At 42.6% G+C, this 20,113-nt stretch overlaps 2 protein-coding genes across 5 annotated transcripts in view; one reads left to right on the top strand and one right to left on the bottom strand.

Annotated features, from left to right (window-relative positions):
* The window catches only part of LOC139816615 (tubulin monoglutamylase TTLL4), a 146,703-nt gene that overhangs the window by 8,769 nt on the left and 117,821 nt on the right, over positions 1-20,113 (top strand). For all 4 annotated transcript variants that reach the window (XM_071784233.1, XM_071784231.1, XM_071784234.1 and 1 more), the window contains exon 2: positions 1,574-1,630. The gene's annotated coding sequence lies outside the window, so the exon portion shown is untranslated. The remainder of the gene's footprint in view (positions 1-1,573; positions 1,631-20,113) is intronic.
* Positions 2,031-4,243, bottom strand: LOC139816101 (enhancer of split mgamma protein). The gene is made up of 2 exons (XM_071783444.1): positions 3,582-4,243; positions 2,031-3,385 (listed from the first exon to the last, which is right to left on the bottom strand). Exons 1-2 carry the CDS (start codon positions 3,654-3,656, stop codon positions 2,837-2,839), a joined length of 624 nt encoding a protein of 207 aa, XP_071639545.1. The 5' UTR covers positions 3,657-4,243; the 3' UTR covers positions 2,031-2,836.

The following is a 20,113-nucleotide window of genomic DNA, read 5'->3' as shown; positions in this document are numbered from 1 at the left end:
CGAATTCGTGAATCAATGGCGGCGATCGAGTATCGGATCGTGCATTCGATCCCGGCGACGCTAACCTAAATCTCTCGCGCGCGCGATAATCCGTCCCGACGCGGCTGGAACGTCGGTCGCTCGCCACGTAGCCAACGACGTGATCATCGTCGCGCGGAACGATTCCGAGTCCTCGCGAGTTTCGAGCGGGGATTAACGCGACCGGTTTTCACGCGATCATCCCACGACGCGCGTATACCGTTCGGAATCGCCGTGGCGGAATTCCCGCTTCGCGCCCGGTCGGTTTGTTTTGCCTCCGCGCGTCCCGCTTCCGGGACGCGCGCGAATTTTGGCGCGCGCGCGCGCAATGACGTGGACGTTCGGAGGTTCGTTGCGCCAGGTGATGAGGTGAAAATCGATAAAATATTGACGGCAGAATCGCGCTGGGTTGCACTCGAGTTGCAACTGAAAGCAATCGATAGAGCACTCGAAACGGCGCCTCCGTAAGTGCGCGCCTCCCGTAGCACGCAGAGGTGTATTAAAAACTCGAATCAGACGGAGAGAATGCAATTACGCGTTACGTTATCAGCTCGAGTCACGCGAGTTCGAAGCTTCTGTTGGTACAACCGGGATTACGCCGTATCGCACGGAAGTTTTGAATACCATGATCCGATTTCAAACTCGTGAGTCGCGATCGTGAGCTGATTTGAATAGTACCTACGAAACGTATGTGAGAGAGAAGGTTTGGTTTAAAGTGTTTAAACTAAAGTTTATATAATGCTTACGCATAGAGGAATATTTTTGCAAGTCATCTTATCTTATATCTTCAGCGAATATATCGCTTACATCTTCAAATTGTTAAATTTATATTTTATTACTCGACTATTTTTATATAAATATGATATACTCTATTACTTGGTTATTTTTATATAGATATAAATGTAATTTTGTGTATGACAAATGCGTCGTTTTCAGCACGATCATTTTCGATATTTGGGAAATTATTATACGAAGCCACTACGAATTAATTGACGCAACGAGCGACTATTTTTCGTGTCTGCTGCCAGATTTGCAATTTTACTTTTCGCAGTCACATTTCACATGAGCTGGCTTTTGTAAACAAATTTCGAAGGCCGATAGCAATAAATTTACACGTAAACGTATAGCTAATGAAGCGTGTCGCGAAACAATGGATACTCGGTCTGATTAACCCTTTCGCACCGGAAACTTATTTATACAGTAGTTGTCGCCACGTGGCGTGCCGAAGGTGAACGTAGAATTAATTATAAAATGCAAATGCAAGTGATATCAACGAGGTGCGGCGTGGGCGATGGCGTATCTTTACATTTTCATTTCGTAACGTACCGAGAAATTGAAAAGCATGCTGTAGTGTAGAGAACAATACTTTGTTCGAAAAATCGCCATGGATTGTGCCTAATCGCATTTGTGCCTGATAGTAAAGGATTAAACGTTGCGAGATTTTTGTACGGTGCGCGTATATACACGAAATACTGAAATAGGAAAACTGCTACTCTATTATTTTCGACCGATGTCTTCTACACCGATCACTAACACTCCTGGTATGTGTTCTCAGGTAGAAGCGGTTGGCAGGGAAGGAATGAGCAGGGATTCCCGGAAGCTACATTAGAGGGTGAGTGCATTTTTTAGTATTTGATTAATCTTAATTTGCAGTTTAATTCTCTGAAATGTCCATGTTTGAATAGAGTTTTTTTAAGCACGTATATTGTTCTTTCTATGTTTTGTCTAAAGATTTACTTAGCCGACTACCGAATTGATCGTAAAACAATTTTTCTCAATACAAAGCATGTAATGTGAAACATACGTGAAATCTTGAAACTTCACACGCATTTTAACAAGCTAAGTAATGTATTTCGCATATTTTAATAATTCCTAGCGATGTGAGTATCGGATTTAAATAGAGAATATGATTTTGTTTTATATTGCGCATATTAGTAGAAAGTACACACGCTATTCAAAAGAGAAGAGCAGACAATTTTATATTAGTTATATTATTGCTAGAGACTTAAATCTTAATCTATATTATCGGGTGGGCTGCACGAAATCACGTGAATACGTATTGCTGATATGAAACATGTTTATTAAAAATCTACTATCATTCTCTACGCCTACTACAGTAAATATCACAGGTACACGTTTCTCTATCACAAGATTCTCCGCTCGGTCATTTATATATATATGTATATTATATATATATATATATATATATATATATATATATTTGCGTCACGCGATGCGACACGGACGCGCGCTTCGCGGAATCACCGAAATTGCCACCTCTCGTAAGGCTATCCGTCGTCGTTGTCCCACATCCGATGTTCTTGATCGGTGGAAAGACTTATACAACTACGTTACATCGGTGAAAATAAAAAGAAAAAAACATCCTCGATAAAAGTATGAAATAAACAATAGAAAACATCTAACTGTTGAGTAAATTAAAGCTTCAGCCGCGCGCGGCCGCGAATAAAATTACGTATCGAGATCCCAGTGCTATCCGACTCCCGCGGAACGTTATCGAAGTTGCTGGTGGCGGAACGTCATGGGAAGCATGACATTCGTCTCGATATCGTCCGCGTCGGTCCGAGTGCCTTTGAGCAAATGGAACTCCCCTTAAGTCTAGGTGATCTTTGTGTCGCACGGGGTAGACTTTTCTTCTTCGCTCTTCCTCCTCGCGACGTCCGTTCCGTTCAGATCACAGACGAGATTGCAACACCGGCGTCGATAGTTCGTGAATCCTATGGATTCGAGATCTCTTTTTTCTCGCCGGTTTACTCAGAAACTTCGGCGAGTTTGTCGTGCCAGGGCCGTGCCGGGGGTTTTACCAGGGCCGCCAGATGGGCTCGTTCGGCTTGGCCACCTGCAGAAGACCCTGGTGGCTCTGGGAGACGGCGTCGATATCGGTTCGCACCGGGGATGGCTGGCTGGACGCCGGCGTCAGCGGCATCGGGTACTCGTCGGCGCTGAGCTCGCTGGTGGGTGACGGCGAGGACTGTGGCGCGGTCACGTGGATGGTCAACGGGCCGGTCTTGTCCATGGAGTTAAGCTTGTGTCCGAGATGCGTCATCAGTTTGGTGCCGAGGGCGACGTCGACGCCAGGAGTGGCGGCTAAGCAGCGGCTGACCTCGTTCGCACAGTGCGTGTAGCCGGCGCGGAAGCGGTCGGCATCGATCACCGGGTTCGCGGAGAGACGCTGTTGACGCTGGAGCTTGTGCAGGTGACGCACCGTTAACTCCAGGATGTCTGCCTTCTCCAGTTTCGCCACGTTCTCGCCGTCGCCGGCCAGCGCGGTCACCATCAGATCCTTCAGCTCGTCCAAGCAACGATTGATGCGCGCTCGGCGTTTGCGCTCCAGCATCGGCTTCATAACCTGCGAATCGAAACGAATAGCTATAGATCGACGTTGCGTTTAATAATACGGCTTAGAGAGACTTTTCGAGGCTGCCGTTTTATGCGAGGAAAAAATTTCACAAAAAACAATTCGAATTTATTGCAAATTAACTCGAAACTTACGCGACGATTAGAGTGACTGTTTTTTTTTTTAAGATATTAAAGATGACACCTACCTTTCGATACTGGTACGTCCTGGAGATCGGCTGCTCCTGCCCATCGGCTATAATGATCTGCTCGTGCATCTGCATGGTTAATCCTTTTGCGGCGGATTCTTGCGGCACAGTCAAAACTTCACTCGATAACCGTGCGTATCGGCTTATCGCGAACGCGACCTCCTCGTACTATATCACACCGGTTCGTCGAACTCTTAATCGTTGCTACGATTGCGAGTCACTGCGGTTGGCGGAAGGAAACGTGCGTGTATCTGGACAACACGTCGGTCTCCAGCTCGACCTTCGAGTGAACACGAACAGAGCGTGATTGTAGCCGCGATCGGGCGAGGCTTCGACTTATATAGGCATGGGCCCCCGTGTGGACGGGGCGAGGGGACGGGTATGGGGCCGCATAGTGGGGGACAGGCCTTCCGTGGGAACGGTCCGTAGAGGTTGGTTCCCAAGCAAGCACACCACCTGTAAGCGGCAGCTGCCAGACACGCGCCCACACCAAGCCATCGTCACCGTTCCTGCGTCCTTGTTGCACCTAGCCGCGGCGCGGAGTCGATGCTCTCTACCTCGGCTGATCGTCGACGAGTGGTCGTGCCATGGTATGCGCGGCTCGTAATCGTCGTTCTCCTTCTCTCTTTCTCTTTCTATCCATCTATCTTTCGCTCCTCTCGCTCTCTCTCCCTGCCCCTCTCTGTCGCTCATTGGCGCGTATTTCCACGAGCGTTCATACGGAAGGACTAGGATCTCGACTGACGTCCTCCTCTCCTTGCCTCAGGGCAAAATAGAGAACGCGTCTTCGTTCCGCCTGTAAGGTGCAGCTCACTGCAGCTCCTTCCATCGCAGCCGCAGCTTCCATGCTCGTGCTGGATCTTCTTATCGTGATTCCGCGACCCCTCTCCCTCTTCCTCGTAGTTTCTTTTCTCTCTGTCTCTCCTTGCTTCTGGTTCTCCCGCTTCGACCGATCGAGGAGCGTGCTGGGCACAAGTCCGGCGCAATTCCGGCGCGTGATTGCAATCCCACTGGCTACACAATGTTAAATTGTGTGCCGTGTGTCTCTGTATCTGTGTACGTGCGTAGCTGTCCGATCCGGTCAACGCTGCGAAATGGTATCGCGGCCATCGGTGGCGCGATTGATCGATCGTTTTACGCGTATTAACGCAGAGTGGGGGGGAGAGAGGGAAATCGCGGACGAGCTCGATAAAGCTCGTCGGTGCAAAGGGGTATGACAAATCGGTCGTTACAGAGCCGGTCCTGTAACAGAGCGAGACGCGATTAATTAATCTTGCTCCGGCGCCGATTTTCTGTCTTCCTTTCCGAGCAGCACGCGCGTTTCGCGGCGGCGAGTGAATGGGATCGAAGAACGTATCAGATCTTAATATAATAATTCGTTCGCTATGCTTTATTTTATCGATTATTACGGCTGGGAAACAATTACCCTTATGCCTCACGCTGTTCTACAATATGTATTGTTAATTTTTAAGACTGATTCAGAGATTGCTATTTTTTTAAACTGATTCTTGTCTAAAAGACTTTTAACGTTTATCCATTGTTAATATAATATAATAATGTTGCGTTCACTGTTAGTCTCACTCCACTATCGCAATACATTATTTAGAGATTAATATCAAGACAATTATATATATGTACGAAGCCGGTCAAATTATATAATTAATTCTAATATTTTACTTGTGAATATGATCGATGTTGCGAGTTTGGAAATTATACTCACGAACCAGAGCCACAAAATTTTAAATTAATTTTAGCAACAACAAAAGGATTGTAGCTACAAGCAGGAACATGTAAAAAATCAAGTCTCTTCGTTTTTGTTTCGACTTTATTGTTATTACGCCGTCCATGAATTTCTCGGACAGTGGAGTGTATTGCGATATTTCACTGTGGCCTCGATTACGCGTAATTATCAGGTACACGGATAGTAATTACAAGGAACTAAGGAGTAAAAAGTCAACCACGCGCGGATATTCAAAGCGTTGCTCGCACAGCAGCGGGATGAAATCCGCCTTCATTCGCGCTACGACACGATAATCTATCGTCAACCGGTAAAAATTGGCCGAAAGTGTAAAAGTGGTCTTAATTTTGCGAAGAATACTCATAAAATCCTCCTACTCGGATAGTCATCGCGCAAAATAAGTTAGTAATCTTGGACGCGCGCGCGAAGACACGTTTCTACTTGGAGATACTAATTTCGGCGAGCCACTGGCTGAATTATATCCTATACGACCCTCTTCCTTCTCCTCCTCCTCCTTTTTCTGCCTTCACTGCACCTCGTATCCTTCTCTCTTTTTTTCGCCCTTCGCCCGCTCGTTTTTCTTCTACATCCTCCGTCTTCCTGTGCCCGGCCACTTCGCTTATTTCGCGGTCGGGCTCGGATACTTAAGCGTCGTTCGCACCGAATAATTACGCACGCTCGTTTCGAACTTCTCCCGCCTTCTCCCTGTCTTCCTGCGACCCTAGCAATCTCTCCTTCTCCCCTGTCTTCTTCTTTGTCCACTTCGTCGTCCATTTTGGTCTTTTTCTTTTTTTTTGCTGTTTAAATCTCTTCTCGCTACCGTGGCTTTTATAAAGTTTCCTGCTCCGTCTTTCTCTTTTTCTTCCTCTCTCCTTTGCTTCCCAATCTTCTATTCTCTGCCTATTCTATTTTCTTTCTCGGCATACCCTCCTTCGTGTATCGGCCAATTGCGCGTGTCGTTAACGAGTAGTGGTACTTCGATAGAATCTGACGCGATCACAAGATAACACTCCTTGTAACTCGTTTCCTGTCTCGCTCGCTTGCTCCGTTATTTCGATCGGATGTCTTCTTCTGCGCGCGATATCGTGGGACCTAATTAGCGTGATGTTGCCAGGATTTAAGTGTCTGAATTCTGAAACGCGACGTGATGATGTAGATGTAACCACGAAAGCCGGGCGCGTTCAGTGAAAGCGAACCGAATACGATTTCTGAGAATAGCTGATGACGCATAAGGATGACCTATGTGTCTCGGTTTTTGCATTTTTTGGTTATTTTTATTCGTGTCATGTTAGAGAAACCACAATTCGTTATTATAATATGTTATTGCTTTGATATTGAGTATTATAACAATATTGAAGTTGAAAAATAACATTTCATTGCTCACATCTGGTGATATTGAAGAGAAATATTAAACTTGCGCATCTTAAACTTGTCAAACTACTCGTCTACCAGATAATGACAAATGTTTAGATATCTAAAAATACATCCGTATATATTCGTATTCGGATATCTAAACACTGCGCGTGTTACACGAAACATCGTGCAGATATGCAAAGTTATACATCGAAATAGATAGCATGTCGTAATCGGAAATTTTGCCTAATGTTCCGTAGTGCTTGCACGTTCAACCAAATGCACTTTCTACACGTATAATGTCTATTACGTCATTTGTCGAGATTGAAATCGCGGATTTAATAGCGAATTAGTCGAAAGTTGAATAGCAAGCGAGCCATTTCACCAATTTTCACGATGCCACAGAATTTTGATGTTTCATATCTTCTGCTATAGTCGATAAATTCGAAAAATAAAAATATATTTACATAATAGATATTAAATAAAAGAAAGATATATTTATATTAAACTTTAAAACTATATTCTTCCCAAGAATAGACTTTAAGTTTAATCTTGGGAAAATCTAAAATAGCACGGATTGTCGGGAATTATTCATTGTAAATTCAGATATTTAATATAAAGATTTCCTGATGATATAATTCTAAAGATTATTTAGCTGAGAGAATTAATAAATTAATTTACAATGGTCTTTTCTCTCTCTCTCTCTCTTTCTCTGTACATGCTACATATTGTATACTTCATGTTTTTTAATATAGTAAAGAAGAACACCATTTATTATTTAAATTACTCAGAGCACAAAATACTTGAATAATTGGTTTTGTCGCATAACCGAATGAGTACATTTTTTATTTTATCAGCCATTTTTTGTCATATTGCATATTTTATGTTTTTTAATACAGTAGAGAAGAACACCATTTATTATTCAAACTGTTCGGAGAACAAAATATTTGAATAATTGGTTTTACCGCGTATAACTGAATGACTACATTTTTTATTTTGTCGGCAACGTTCCGTCTATAGCAATTTGTATCCAATTAGATCCGCGTAGTTTTTGAATCGCAATTGCTATGCTTACGTGGCTAACAATCATTACAGTGGTAGATACATTTTAAAGAGCAGTCTTAATATAGTGTTTCATGTTCTGACAGTTTAAAATCAGTTTCATTGTACGTTATTTTTGCGAGACACGAGCGCACGCTTATGCATATCTCGAGTGTGTCGACGGACAATATAGAATTGATTTCGCATCGCGCTCTCGGCGCCCTTCGCACGTGCTCACGCTACAGCACGTGGCACGCGAAACTAACAATCAGTGAACGGAAGGAAGGAAACGTTACAATCGCCTGGAAATCGATGAACAAATTTATAGAGGATTATTCTCAGATATTTTTATTATACAAGAATAACGAAGCGACAGCTATGGTGCGCGTAAACTATATTTTATTAAACACATTCTTATTTGTAGCGGTAATCAATCTCTTATAAGTTAATTTAGCTGTGCGATCTTTTTTAATCAAAGAAGAGAATACTATGAAATAAATATCTCTTCAGCATTTTAAAGTCTGCGTGAAGGATGACATTTCGTTTTTAAAAATATTCGATAATTATTTTGGACCTTGATTCCTCAATGCAAATTACAATGAAAAACGTGTTGTGATGAACTTCTTGACGTCAGAGCGGGTCTCACATATGTTAATCATGGTTGATAATAACGCTTCGTGGCACAGTCGCGACGGCAGCAGAATCGATTATTAGCACACGTGTTGTAACGGCGTTCCGACGAAGTTCCCGTCGTTGCGGCAACGTGTAGCCCGACAGATGCGGCGGCGCACGAATTTTCTCACACTCGTCGCGGGGTTTTTACTTTCCCAGGTTCTCTTACACGGCGGTGCACACACGCGTGCGGGGTCGTGCGATCGCGTGCTCGGAGAGATAGAGAAAGAGACTTATTAGTAAATGCATCAGCTGTTCGTGAACATATGTCGCGCGAGTCGTTTGGCTCGTGCCAATGAAATCGTGATCTCTCACCCCGGGCCCTGCCTTTCCTGTTATATCCCCGGGATATCAACCACCCCTCCGTAATGCCGGTTCGCACGCGTCGACTCGCGCGTGTAGTACTCCGCGAGGAGACCGAAGGTAAAGGTCAATATCGGGGACGCCAACAACGACAGAATTCGGCAATAATTAGATAACGCTCGTGAGAATTTCCCTTATTTGGTTCCATTTCGCTGCGCGAGGCGAGAAATAACGAGGGCTCGTTTCGGACGAGAGAGCGCGTACGAGATAGCAAATAATCAAATTAGTCAGTTTGAAAAGCTAACAGCTCAATAATTTTCACAAAATGAGATAGCTCGCGATATATAAGAGCGCATCAACTTTGATAGATGTCATTATTATAGAAGTTATGTATATGTCTTGTTTTTTTACAACTTTTTTTTTGAAAATATAAGTATGGACGTCAGGAATATTATACAATCACTTATCGATGCTGCCAATGGAGCAACGCGATAAAACGTAATCTATAGCGCACTTAAAGCAATCTTAAAAGGCTACACGAGCTGCCAGATTCTGAATTATCGTGAGAAGTCAGCCGAAACAAGACTCGAGATTCGATTAATTTCCGAGCGTGCTTTATCGAATGGAGTCATACTTTGTCGTGTGCGCGCAGTTGACGCTGCTCGCGATATAACACAAGCGACCCTCTGACCTACTGCGTGAGTAAAGTAACCGTGAAGATGCATAAGAAGCAGCCGCAGCGGCGGAGAAGGAAAAGAGGAAGAACAAGCGAGAGTGGAACATTCTCACGGAGCGTCAGGGTTCACCTGGCGCCCCGCGTGTGTGCACATCGAGTCGCTGCCGCGCCGTGCACTTTGCCCTATTTAAATGCTCTTTTCTTCCCCTCCGATTTCTTTCTTTCTTTTTTCCTTCCTCCTTTTTTAACAACACTGCACGGCACGTGCTTACAATGCAGGCACACGCCGCGCCGGCGTTACTTCCGTATGCGCGGCCTTTCACGGCATCCCGACTATATCCGGTAGAACCTGAATCGACCGGCTTCTCGTGACCTTCGACCTTTTGCGGGTTCGTGACTCGTGGCGTAACCCGTTCTCCATTGCGAAATTGGAGTAGCCTTCAACTGGCCTGAAGTTTGAACTCAAAGTTTATCGTTTGCGTATATGCCGGTGTAATTTATTGCATGCATATCGGTGAACTTCTAGATAGAGTTTTAATAAAACACGTTTAAAAATGGACTCGATCGGGTGGATGGAACGAATGGAAAATTACGTGTCGAGAAACTCGCGGCCAGACACGCGTCACTCTGGCACGTGCACCAAATCGACAGATAATGAACAACGCCGCCCAGCGTCCACGTGCCCGACAATCGATGTTCATTTATAGACTGTTTATGTGATTGTTGTTTCGTGTTTCAACGAACACAAAGTATCCGATCAAGTTTCATTGAAAATTAAATCGTGATATGCCATATGAATAATTCGTATATTTTGTGTACATTAATGACTTCATTCCGGAACTATAAATTATTAAGTATCTTTATGTATGTCATGAAAGGTTACTTTTCACTTTATTACATATAATTAGAATTATTCAGATAATCGAATCTTGGCTATGTTTGTTATATGTGTTTCGATGTACTTTCCAATACAATATGCAATTCTAAATGCATCGAGAGACACGGCGAAAAGCGCGAAAAGGTTTTATGGGTGGCTCGAAATCGATTTAAGAAGTCTCGGATTCTGAGCCGGTCGACCATCGTTTGTCGGAGCGAAAGGGGCCCGAAGGCGTCCTTTGTGGGCAGTCTCAGGCCCTAAGATTGCGCACGTGCTCGGCTTTCCCACGCGTATAGCACGCAGCCGGCCTGTGCTCGAAAGGGAGAGGACACCGAGACGGGAGAAGGATGGGGCACACCTTGGGCCCCATTGTGTCGAGCACGGGTCCTGAGACAGTGGAAATTAAAGGTCTTCTCTCGACGACCCCGCACCCACGGGGCCCCGACCGCGCAAAATGACAGTGCGCGCGATTGCACGAGGGTAGTTCTCGATTAACAAACGATCCCTAACCGACGGAACCAAGGGAACACTTTTTGCGATTAACGACACGGAACGGATGGCGTATCAACCGCGGGCCGGACGGTCGTTCGCGATAATAGAAGAACGCGTGGCGTGCGTTATGAGGATACTACCTAATGACGAGTTGACACACACGTAATGTGCGCTCTTCGTCGCTTGATAATTTCACATTGAATCCGCTATTCACGTCAGTGCCGTATTTACATTCTTCATTCGCACGCTAATATTTTTAATTTTAATTCTTGATTTTTGTTTTCTCTTTGTAAACTGACGTTTTCTCATTTTCTTCTTTGTAACAGTATATTGTTCAAAGTACTTGTTATTAACCTTTTTTTTACAATTCAGTTTTTTCTATTGAATCTGCTGTCTTCAATTTTGAAATTCTGTAGTATTTTATTACAAAATCCGACTAATTTTAGATTATATTTTATGGATCTCACAAGTTGGACAGTATCGTAAAAATTTCACTTTTACGCAATGTGTATATATGGACTCTATAAAAGGTTAAGAAAACAGAGATAATTTTAATTCGTGAAGTTTTTTACTTTACGATTAACCGTCGAAGTCCGAAGAACGAAGAGAATATGTGACCGCTTTGACATTAATTATTTTACGAGACATTTCTAAGGAAATAACTGAAGTAAACGACTAAAATAAATAACTGAAGTAAATGACTGAAATAACTGAAGTAAATGACTGAAATAACGGGAAGTAAAAGGAGAATCGTTAAGTCAAAAATTAGAGAGACGTAAAATCTCTCTTCTTTTTTCTATACTGCTGTTTTCTCTCGTTGCGGACGGCGATACACCGTTCAAGTCGTCGTACAAATCATTGGCGATCTTTGATTAGGAAGTGGACGATTTCACGTCTTGAGGATTTCTATCTAGTATTAATGATACGAATCGTTTGAGTTGGAGCCATTACCATCTTGTTAAGCGTCTTGTTAATATGTACACCGAGACACACGTAGAAACCACATTTTTTTCTTCTGTTATATATTGTGGTGTTTCTCATTAGAGAAACGACGAAGCAAGTCTTTTCGACAACTAATAGAACTCTAGTATAGCTCTCTTCATTTCGCAATATATTTTTAAAGTAGTTTTTACAGATTATCGTAACTTTTTTTGTTAACCACGATAATGACACGCAATTACAGATAAGCGAGGAATTAATGCTAATCCGATAATGACAGGCAACCGAAACGAGACATACAATTTTTTTTATATGAAATATGTTAACAAGATATTTTAAATTTCTATCATAATATTTCTAAAGTGCTTGAGAATCACAAATATTATAAAAATATAATGCGCGAACTTTTATTTTATCGTTGCAAAAAATACTTAGGCTATTTTATTTTAATATATTGCATATATATATATATATATATATGATAATTTGTTTCTATTATTTTCTGTCGTAACATCTTATATATACGCGTTCAGTGACATTTTGTTTGCGCGCGTGTAAAGATTCAAAAGCAGCGGAAATTCTTTTCTCGAACGTCGAACTGCATGACGTGGCTTTTTAACAATGCAATCGTGAATCTAATCCGAACGTGTCCCCAGATTGACAAGCTGTAAAGATCTCTTGTGTCGAAATTCCAACGTGGCTTACTCATCGTTCTCGTAATTTTCTTCGAAATTGAGATAGGGCTTTACAAGGAAATCGATGAGATGACTAGCTGGAATTTTTAATGTATGCTCGATGAACGTCGGTCCTAAACTTTGCACGTCACATAATTATCTACCTCCTTCTCTGACGAGACCCTTATTCGGACTCTTTTTTTAATCTCATTTCGATTCCTCGTACGATATAGATTAAACGAGCGTCGGATGGAATAAGAAAATTGCAGAACTGTCGATCGTGAGTGGAGCATTTCGCAACATCAATTCATTAAATAAGCGGTATACGAATGAGTAATTTTGCTAAACACGTACTTTAATCAAGGTCTTATAATGACTTGAGGCAAGGTCTCTGACAGACTATATATATATTAGTGCTATCGTATGTAATTTTCTGTGTGAAATCGACGAATTTAGGCTGGCAAAAATATTCACGAATCTATTTGTATTTAATGAAAAGGAATGCTCGCAAAATTTATTCAATTCGTTAATAACAGAAAGTTTTAGTTCCTCGGATAAAAAACACGTTGCTTTCTTATATTTAACATTACTTTAGAAATATATGTTCCAACTTATATGATTATTTATATTAAATAATTTTAGAGATACATTATCTACATATAGGTACATGTGATTTCATAAAATATTTTTGGAGAAAGTGTTTCACTTTTATTGCGGATTCACTTTTTATGACCGATTTGGCCAAACTTTACCGAGATTCGTACAAATTCGTAAATCCAATCCGTGTCACGTTCCTCGTTCCGTACAATTTTCTCAGCGCGTCTCGCTCAGCCCCTTACATACATTAACTATAAACTTAATCTCCTGCAGACTTTCATCGTGTCGCGGCACCTTTTCCCCGCGCGGTGAAACCGCGGCAGAATGGCGCGTAAAACGGCCGTTTCGCACTCGAGCGCAACGCGCGCGTAATTTCGCTTTTAATCGTGCCGGAAGCCCTCGTTAAGGGGCATCCGTTAATTGGTCCTCTCTGCCTCGGTCATCGGGCAAAAATTATGTACCTGCCTCGGCCGCGACGCGCATACGAAAGCCTGTGGGCACCGCGGCGCGCCGGTACACGCGCGTGCACGCATACACACGCGTCCGACACACGCGCGCATTAATATACCCGGACGAATGAATGGCGCTCGGTCGCTGCCGAGCGGGCGGCGGACGAACGGGCGGACCGACCGGACGGACGAATGGAGGAGAGAAGAGCAGGCGTATCTCTCTCGTTCCCGGACTCCGAGATCTAACTACCACCTGCCTCATTTTCCCACGAGCCCCGAGCAAACCTCTCGAATACCGATGAGATAGACGAGGACGAATCGCCCGCCGGTGCGACGAGGAGAGGCCGAGCGTTGCGGCGGGCAGCGAGACGAGGATGAGAGATGGCAGGAACGAGATACTCCAGGGATATGGGCCCCATCGAATCGCGCCTATGTGTGCGTGTCTGTATGCGCGCGCGCGCGAACGCGGAGGTCCGGGGTGCGGGAGAGGAGATCTTGAAACGTCGGGCAGGTAGAACACGTGCTGGCACGAGGTGAGTCAGACGCGCGGGAATATCGGTGCGCGCCCGCGCGCGCTCTCTCCGTTTCTCTTCCCTCTCGCTCGCGCTAGTTGCGTCGTCCGCACTTATCTGCCTGTCCGTTCCTTCTGTTTGCCTGTTGTTTGACAGATCTCCCTTTCTTACGTATTAAAATAAGAAAATATAAATCGAATGTGGCGCTCGTCTATTCGCTAGGAGATCGCTACAACTCTGCATATACTCTTGCATCTGGTCCCTTTTTTACGTTATACATATTTTTTTATACTCTAAATTTTTTTCTTTTTATAAAAAGATACCTGCAATAAATAAAGATGTTCATCGTATTACGCCGAGGGCATAACACGGGCGAAGTTGCGCGTGGCAGCGATGCAGGGAATGCCATGTAACTCCGGCAATTACGTGTCGTGTATCCTGCGCGTTATTACGCAAATACGCCGATACGAATACGCGGCAACGTGACGAGCAATGAGATATTCTCATGCAGATCTCCCAAAGAGATAATGCGCAGTCATGTTCTTTCTCTCTCCCGTGAATTCGTTGATTTCAAAATTATAAGAGCCCGCAAGGGATCGATTCGCGGTAAAAGAATTTCAATTTATCTTATTGACCGGGCCTTTTCTGACATGATATTATTTCGAAAAACGTCACCTTAACAACTCTGCACTGATATGTGTAATCAACATGCAGATTTTATTATAATAATAAACAGTATACAGTTGTCAATTCTTGTTGGATTTGATTTTCGACATTTTCAAATTTAATTTTGAATGTAATGCATAATAATACTGCAATATTAATCTGAATTAATTAATTGCTTACATTATTAGACATATTTTCACCAAACTCACGGAATTACATGAATATAATTCTCTGTTAAATCTTGATTAATTCTCTCATATTGCTTCCTAGCGTAATAGGGGGATTTTAAAGGAATAATGAGATAAAAAATATGTTTGAGGAGAAAGAAACACGATGGACACACACCTGTCTTTATTATATTTTCTATCTTCTATTGAATTAGGTAGAATTATGCCACGATCCCTCCCATCAAAATCTGTCACGTTAGAGTTCCTTTTCTTAACTTTTTCATGCTCTATTCCGACACGATTAAGCTAAGGTGATTCCCAAAGGTCTATTAAAAGCTTTGTCCTATCGGCAGCAACATGTGGAAAATATAACACCACTTTTCATGTACCGAGAGAAAATAATTAGGGTCAATGTTTTATATTGATAGTTTTTAAGCGAATTTATTTCCCAGAATCTTTCAGCGTCGCAACAACCCGCCTTATTATTATTTTATTTAATGTAAAAACCGCTTCTTAAAAACCGTTCGACGGATGTTTTCGACTGAAACGGTATAATTTTCGGCAATTTAACGGATTTTTCTTGCGCGAACAAGGACGAGGTGCTTCGCGTCGAAACGTACTTAATTCGATATCACGAAAGCGTCGCGGAAGAAAAACCCTTCGAGAAAGACACGCGAAGCAAACTGTCGTTAAAATTCGTAAGAAGAACCCGGCTATTAAAGCGTCGGTAATTGAATATAGAACCGGTGTCCCGTCAGTTATCAATGTATTATTTTATGATGTCGATTGATGGCAGATCGTACTTTCTGGTTTGAGGCCACGCGAACTGACGATGCGAAATCGGATCGGTACCCGCATATCTTCGATTTTTTATCCGCCGTCAATTATTATTTATGGTCAGGTTTCAATTTATGCAAGAAATTTCGCGAAGGTATATACTTTGATGCTGTTATTTCTTCGTATCCTCAACTCAACTTGGAAAACTTTTTTTTATTGTAATGACTGTCGCAAAGCAAGTATTTGTTAGCCGATTTTTATCTCGCAATATTATATATATATATATATATATATAATTTTTCAGAGAAATTACTTTTACAAGGATATGCTATGTATTTTATTCTAATAAAAGTTCAAGATTTTGTTCATCACTGTTGAAGACAGTGGAGAAAGAAATTTATTAAAATAAAAATTTATATCAACACACGAAGAAATATTATTAATATTACACATGCATTTTGTTTAGTTTGTGGATATTTTCCTCATATTTTTCCTAGTCTCATCGTGCTTATATATATCTGAATTAGACTGTATGTATTGAAAAGAAATTGCACGCGCGGCGTCGGAAGTAAATTAATACACTAGTCGAACTATGTAACGAAGCAGCTGGCACGGAGAACATTCATTTCCGTTCGAGGTCTAATTTACTTCTCGTAGCCGCCGAGATATTTGCAATTATTTATCAAGGTCGGGTTGTGTTTTCTTTTCAGATAACTTGCGTCGCGCGCGCGTAGTTGTTGGATATTAAATATGTATTGGATAAAAGTTTTGTCAGGGTATCAGACGGCGATTAATTGCTTCGCACACGTCATGGTGATTATTTCTATACGGGGTCCGGATCGAGAACTCGCCTCGCGGAGCCGGTTATTCTGGCTAATTCAATTTTTCGCTGTCGTCTCAATTATACAGCGTTGTAATCTAGAAAAAGATAACAAATTCCTAAAGTGAGATGACTTAATCTACGCTGCCGATAACCGAAGTGTACTTACGTTGCTTAAATGCAATGCTTAAATGCAATGCTCGTCGTGTCGCACTTTTTAACCTTTCGACAATGCGGTCTTTGATCGATATATAGATTCACATTTCAGATAGCTTCTTGTGCTTGCGAAAAAACCGGTTCAGATTCGCTAGTACTCGGTACTTGGATAACTTGGATATGTTATTTTCTGCAGGACTAAATAAGGCAAGCTAATAAAAGACATTGAAGCCTGTTGTCATGTTACATTTCGAATTGATCGGTAAACTTTTAGTGACGTGTATTTTATTTATAGAATTACACTAAGGACAGGAATGGAGAAATTAATCAGGCACAAACATTGAATAAATTTAATTTTGTTTCATTAGTAAAGGTGATTTTACGGCCAGTGTCTTTAAGATAAGGATCGTGGATCGTGTTGGAAAGTTTCTCTTTTAAACTAAATTTTTACTATTTAAAGAAATATCTTCTCGGATTTCAAAATATTTGCATTATTACGGACATGAAAGAATTCGAAGTACATGATTTTGATTGTATCCAATGTTAAGAAAATTTTCCGGCAAATTTCTAGTTCTAAGTAGTTAATTATATGATTAAAGATGACAAATGTGTGTGATAATACAGCCTGTCAATGGATAAATCCAGCACATATGTAGAATCACAAATTCCCTGGAATTCGAAGGGGTTCTGGCGTTATTAATGGCCGCTTATTTTTGTGGCTCTCGACGTGCTCCATATGGCGGCACACCACGGGTGGCGATAGTATTCCGTAAGACGCTCACCACAAAGCGCCATTCACGATTCTGCATTTGTCTCTCGTGTGAACCGCGCCACGGGAGGATCCGGTCGTCGTCGTCGTCATCGCTGTCGCATTCCTCTTCAAGATTTGACGCACGTGTTATCGGCGTCTTTTAGACACCAACTCCCTTTCGAGAGCCACAAAGCGTCCTTTCATTGCCTAATTAGGATGCTTTCTGGGCGCTGTTACGTGGCGAGTGCGCCTCTTTGATGCCGCCTCCTCCGCTTGCCTGCCTTCCTACATTACTGTTTTCGGACTGATTAACGAGTCGGAAAAGGCCAGCTTTCATGCTCTCGTCATCCATTGCTTCCTTCCGTCTACAATTATCACCGCGATACATAGGATCCGCAATGAATATTTTTATCGAAGTTGAACTCTTATGTTATCTCAAGTTATTAGAGCCACGTCTAAGATTAAAATAATATATGTTATTCATGTATACTTGTATGTATGTTTATGTATGTGTGTGGAGGGAAGATGGTACTCGAACATTGTACAATACATAGACATTCTTGTGATTAGCAAACTATTAGAAAATAATGAAAAGAAGTTTAAGCAAAATTTTAAATTAATGTTGCAATTTATGCTATTGTGCGTACAATTGCTCCTGGCGATCGTCTCGATATTTTTCCTTATTAGACGTTGATGTGGCATCTTAGCACGAGCCTTTCCTATATAAACGTAACAGGACCCCGTACGGGTGTTTTTCAGATCCGCTTCTCGAACGGCTCCGTTCCCACACTCTTGGACGCATTGAAACGCACGTCAGAAGAATTCACCCCTATGCGCACCACGAAGAGGGTGGATGTCAAAGGAGCCCATAGAAAAATTAGAACCGTCCTCCTTTCAGGAAGTTTCTCTCTCTTTCTTTTTTCTTTCTGTCGAAGCGTGCAAAGCACGAGCGGGCTTTGAATGGTACTACCGTTTCCGCGTTTCTCAAACTTGACCCCGTTCCTACAAGGATGTCCCTTTTCCTCGACTTGTCCCCCTCGTCGTGAAAAATGCCCCACCCCTTTTGTGCCGAGAATCCGTTCACGCGCTAAGGGATGACCATGCAGAATCGTTCGTCGTGTACATTTGCATTTTGATCGTTTGTGCGAAGAGGTCTCCTGGAATTTTGGGGGATGCATGCAGGTGCTCCGGTTTCCTCGAAACGCACGTGCGAGTTATCGTGCGTCGCTCGCGTATCTCAGCATTAACGGTCTAAAAGGACAGTCATTAGAATACTCGAGGTTGTTATCTATAGTAGTTATTGCGAGACACGGTAATCTTTTTCGGTCAAGCTCCACTTGACACTCGATATCTCGGCATTTAGCGGATTTACAATATTATACAATGTATAATATTGTAAAATGTAAAATATTGTTTAACGTGTTTATCGGCGCATAATATATATCATGACAAAACGTTTAGCACGTTCCAGCATTAGATTATCCAATGCATTAAAAGAGAAATAAATCGTTGGATATTTACGGTTGACTATATTGTTTCTCCAATAGATTCTTTTATGTGGGAATAAAGGGATAAAAATGCAGGTGACTCTTGAGGGGAGGAAGTCTTGCCGGGGGGGGGGGTGACGTGATTCGTACAATTACGGTGCGATCAACAGGTTGCCCACTCTTCTGACTTATTTAAGGCTCTCTTTCTACCGGACACGATGCATTATGTGAAGGTTCGTTAGAGCAATTTAGGGTGACGATGGGACGAAAAGAAGGGGGACGACCTTTCATATGTATGTGTGTTTATGTATGTGTTCAAAGTCGCGTATCTCTACCACTACTTGATTTATTGACGGCAATTTCTCGGAGATGTTAATTATGCGCGCTCTCGGTGAACAGCATTTAACGCTTTTTACACGGGATAACAGCTGTATGGAGAATCAAGTGAGTCTTAAACAAACTCACCTGTGCAATTAGGTAGGTTCGTTGTCGTCGATTTGTTTATGCAGATAGTTGATATAGATTTTATCGAATTTAGAATAGCGTGATCATTTTAGAGTGATCACATCGTAAGATAAATCAGATTATTTATACGCATAATTATACTGATAGCTATTTGGTGACATCTTTAAAAGGATATTTGCATTATACAATGAGTATATTTGATATCGCAATAATTTAATTTTCTTACATGTTTTAAATAGAGCAAACATTGAAATAGATTATTGCATTCGAGAATATTTAGTCCCAAGATAATCTGATAATTTTTGTATTTTACACACACACAAGTTTCGCTTCTTTAAATTATACAATTTCATGCAGGCTACAGATTTATTTGTGCTCGTCAGGATTAACTGGTTATCCTCGTTACTCGTGCCACACGTAGTTAACACAAGCGATATCCACGAAGAAATCCCTGAAGAAGAACCCTCGAAAAGTCAACCCCCTGGGGGGGAGCGAGATAGAGTGATCCTATGAGGGAGATCGTAGGGCTCGGCGCGAAAAATCAGCGCGTCAAGCGAGATCGCCGCGGGCGATTGTAGAGCGATCGCAGTTTTACACACCTAGTCGCAAATAAGTGTGTGCGAGGCGCGCATTTAGCGCCTGGGGCCCTTTCACGATGCACGCTTATGCGAAGATATCGGCAGCTGGCCCGGAATCGTGAGAGACTCGGGCAGATGGCCTGCCCTGAAAGTCCTCCACGGCGCTCGCGTGTACGTGCACACGACCACTAAGGATTCTCCGCACGCCTTCCTAAGGAAGGAACCACACCGAGGATGTTTCCCACGGACTCCTGCAGCCTTCCTCTCATCTGCCGTATTACTCGGCCCTCACGAATATGCCCCGCATTCTGCTGGCGTCCCCCCTTTCTCCCTTATTCGCGT

This window comes from Temnothorax longispinosus, chromosome 7, assembly GCF_030848805.1.
Source record: "Temnothorax longispinosus isolate EJ_2023e chromosome 7, Tlon_JGU_v1, whole genome shotgun sequence".
NCBI lineage: Eukaryota > Metazoa > Arthropoda > Insecta > Hymenoptera > Formicidae > Temnothorax > Temnothorax longispinosus.
This window is presented reverse-complemented; position numbering and strand designations above follow the sequence as displayed.

Coding starts and splice junctions, on each gene's coding strand:
- LOC139816101 (XM_071783444.1), bottom strand. CDS start 3,656: ATGCAGATGCACGAGCAGATCATTATAGCCGATGGGCAGGAGCAGCCG. Junction 3,386..3,581: donor GGACGTACCAGTATCGAAAG/GTAGGTGTCATC, acceptor TTCGATTCGCAG/GTTATGAAGCCGATGCTGGA.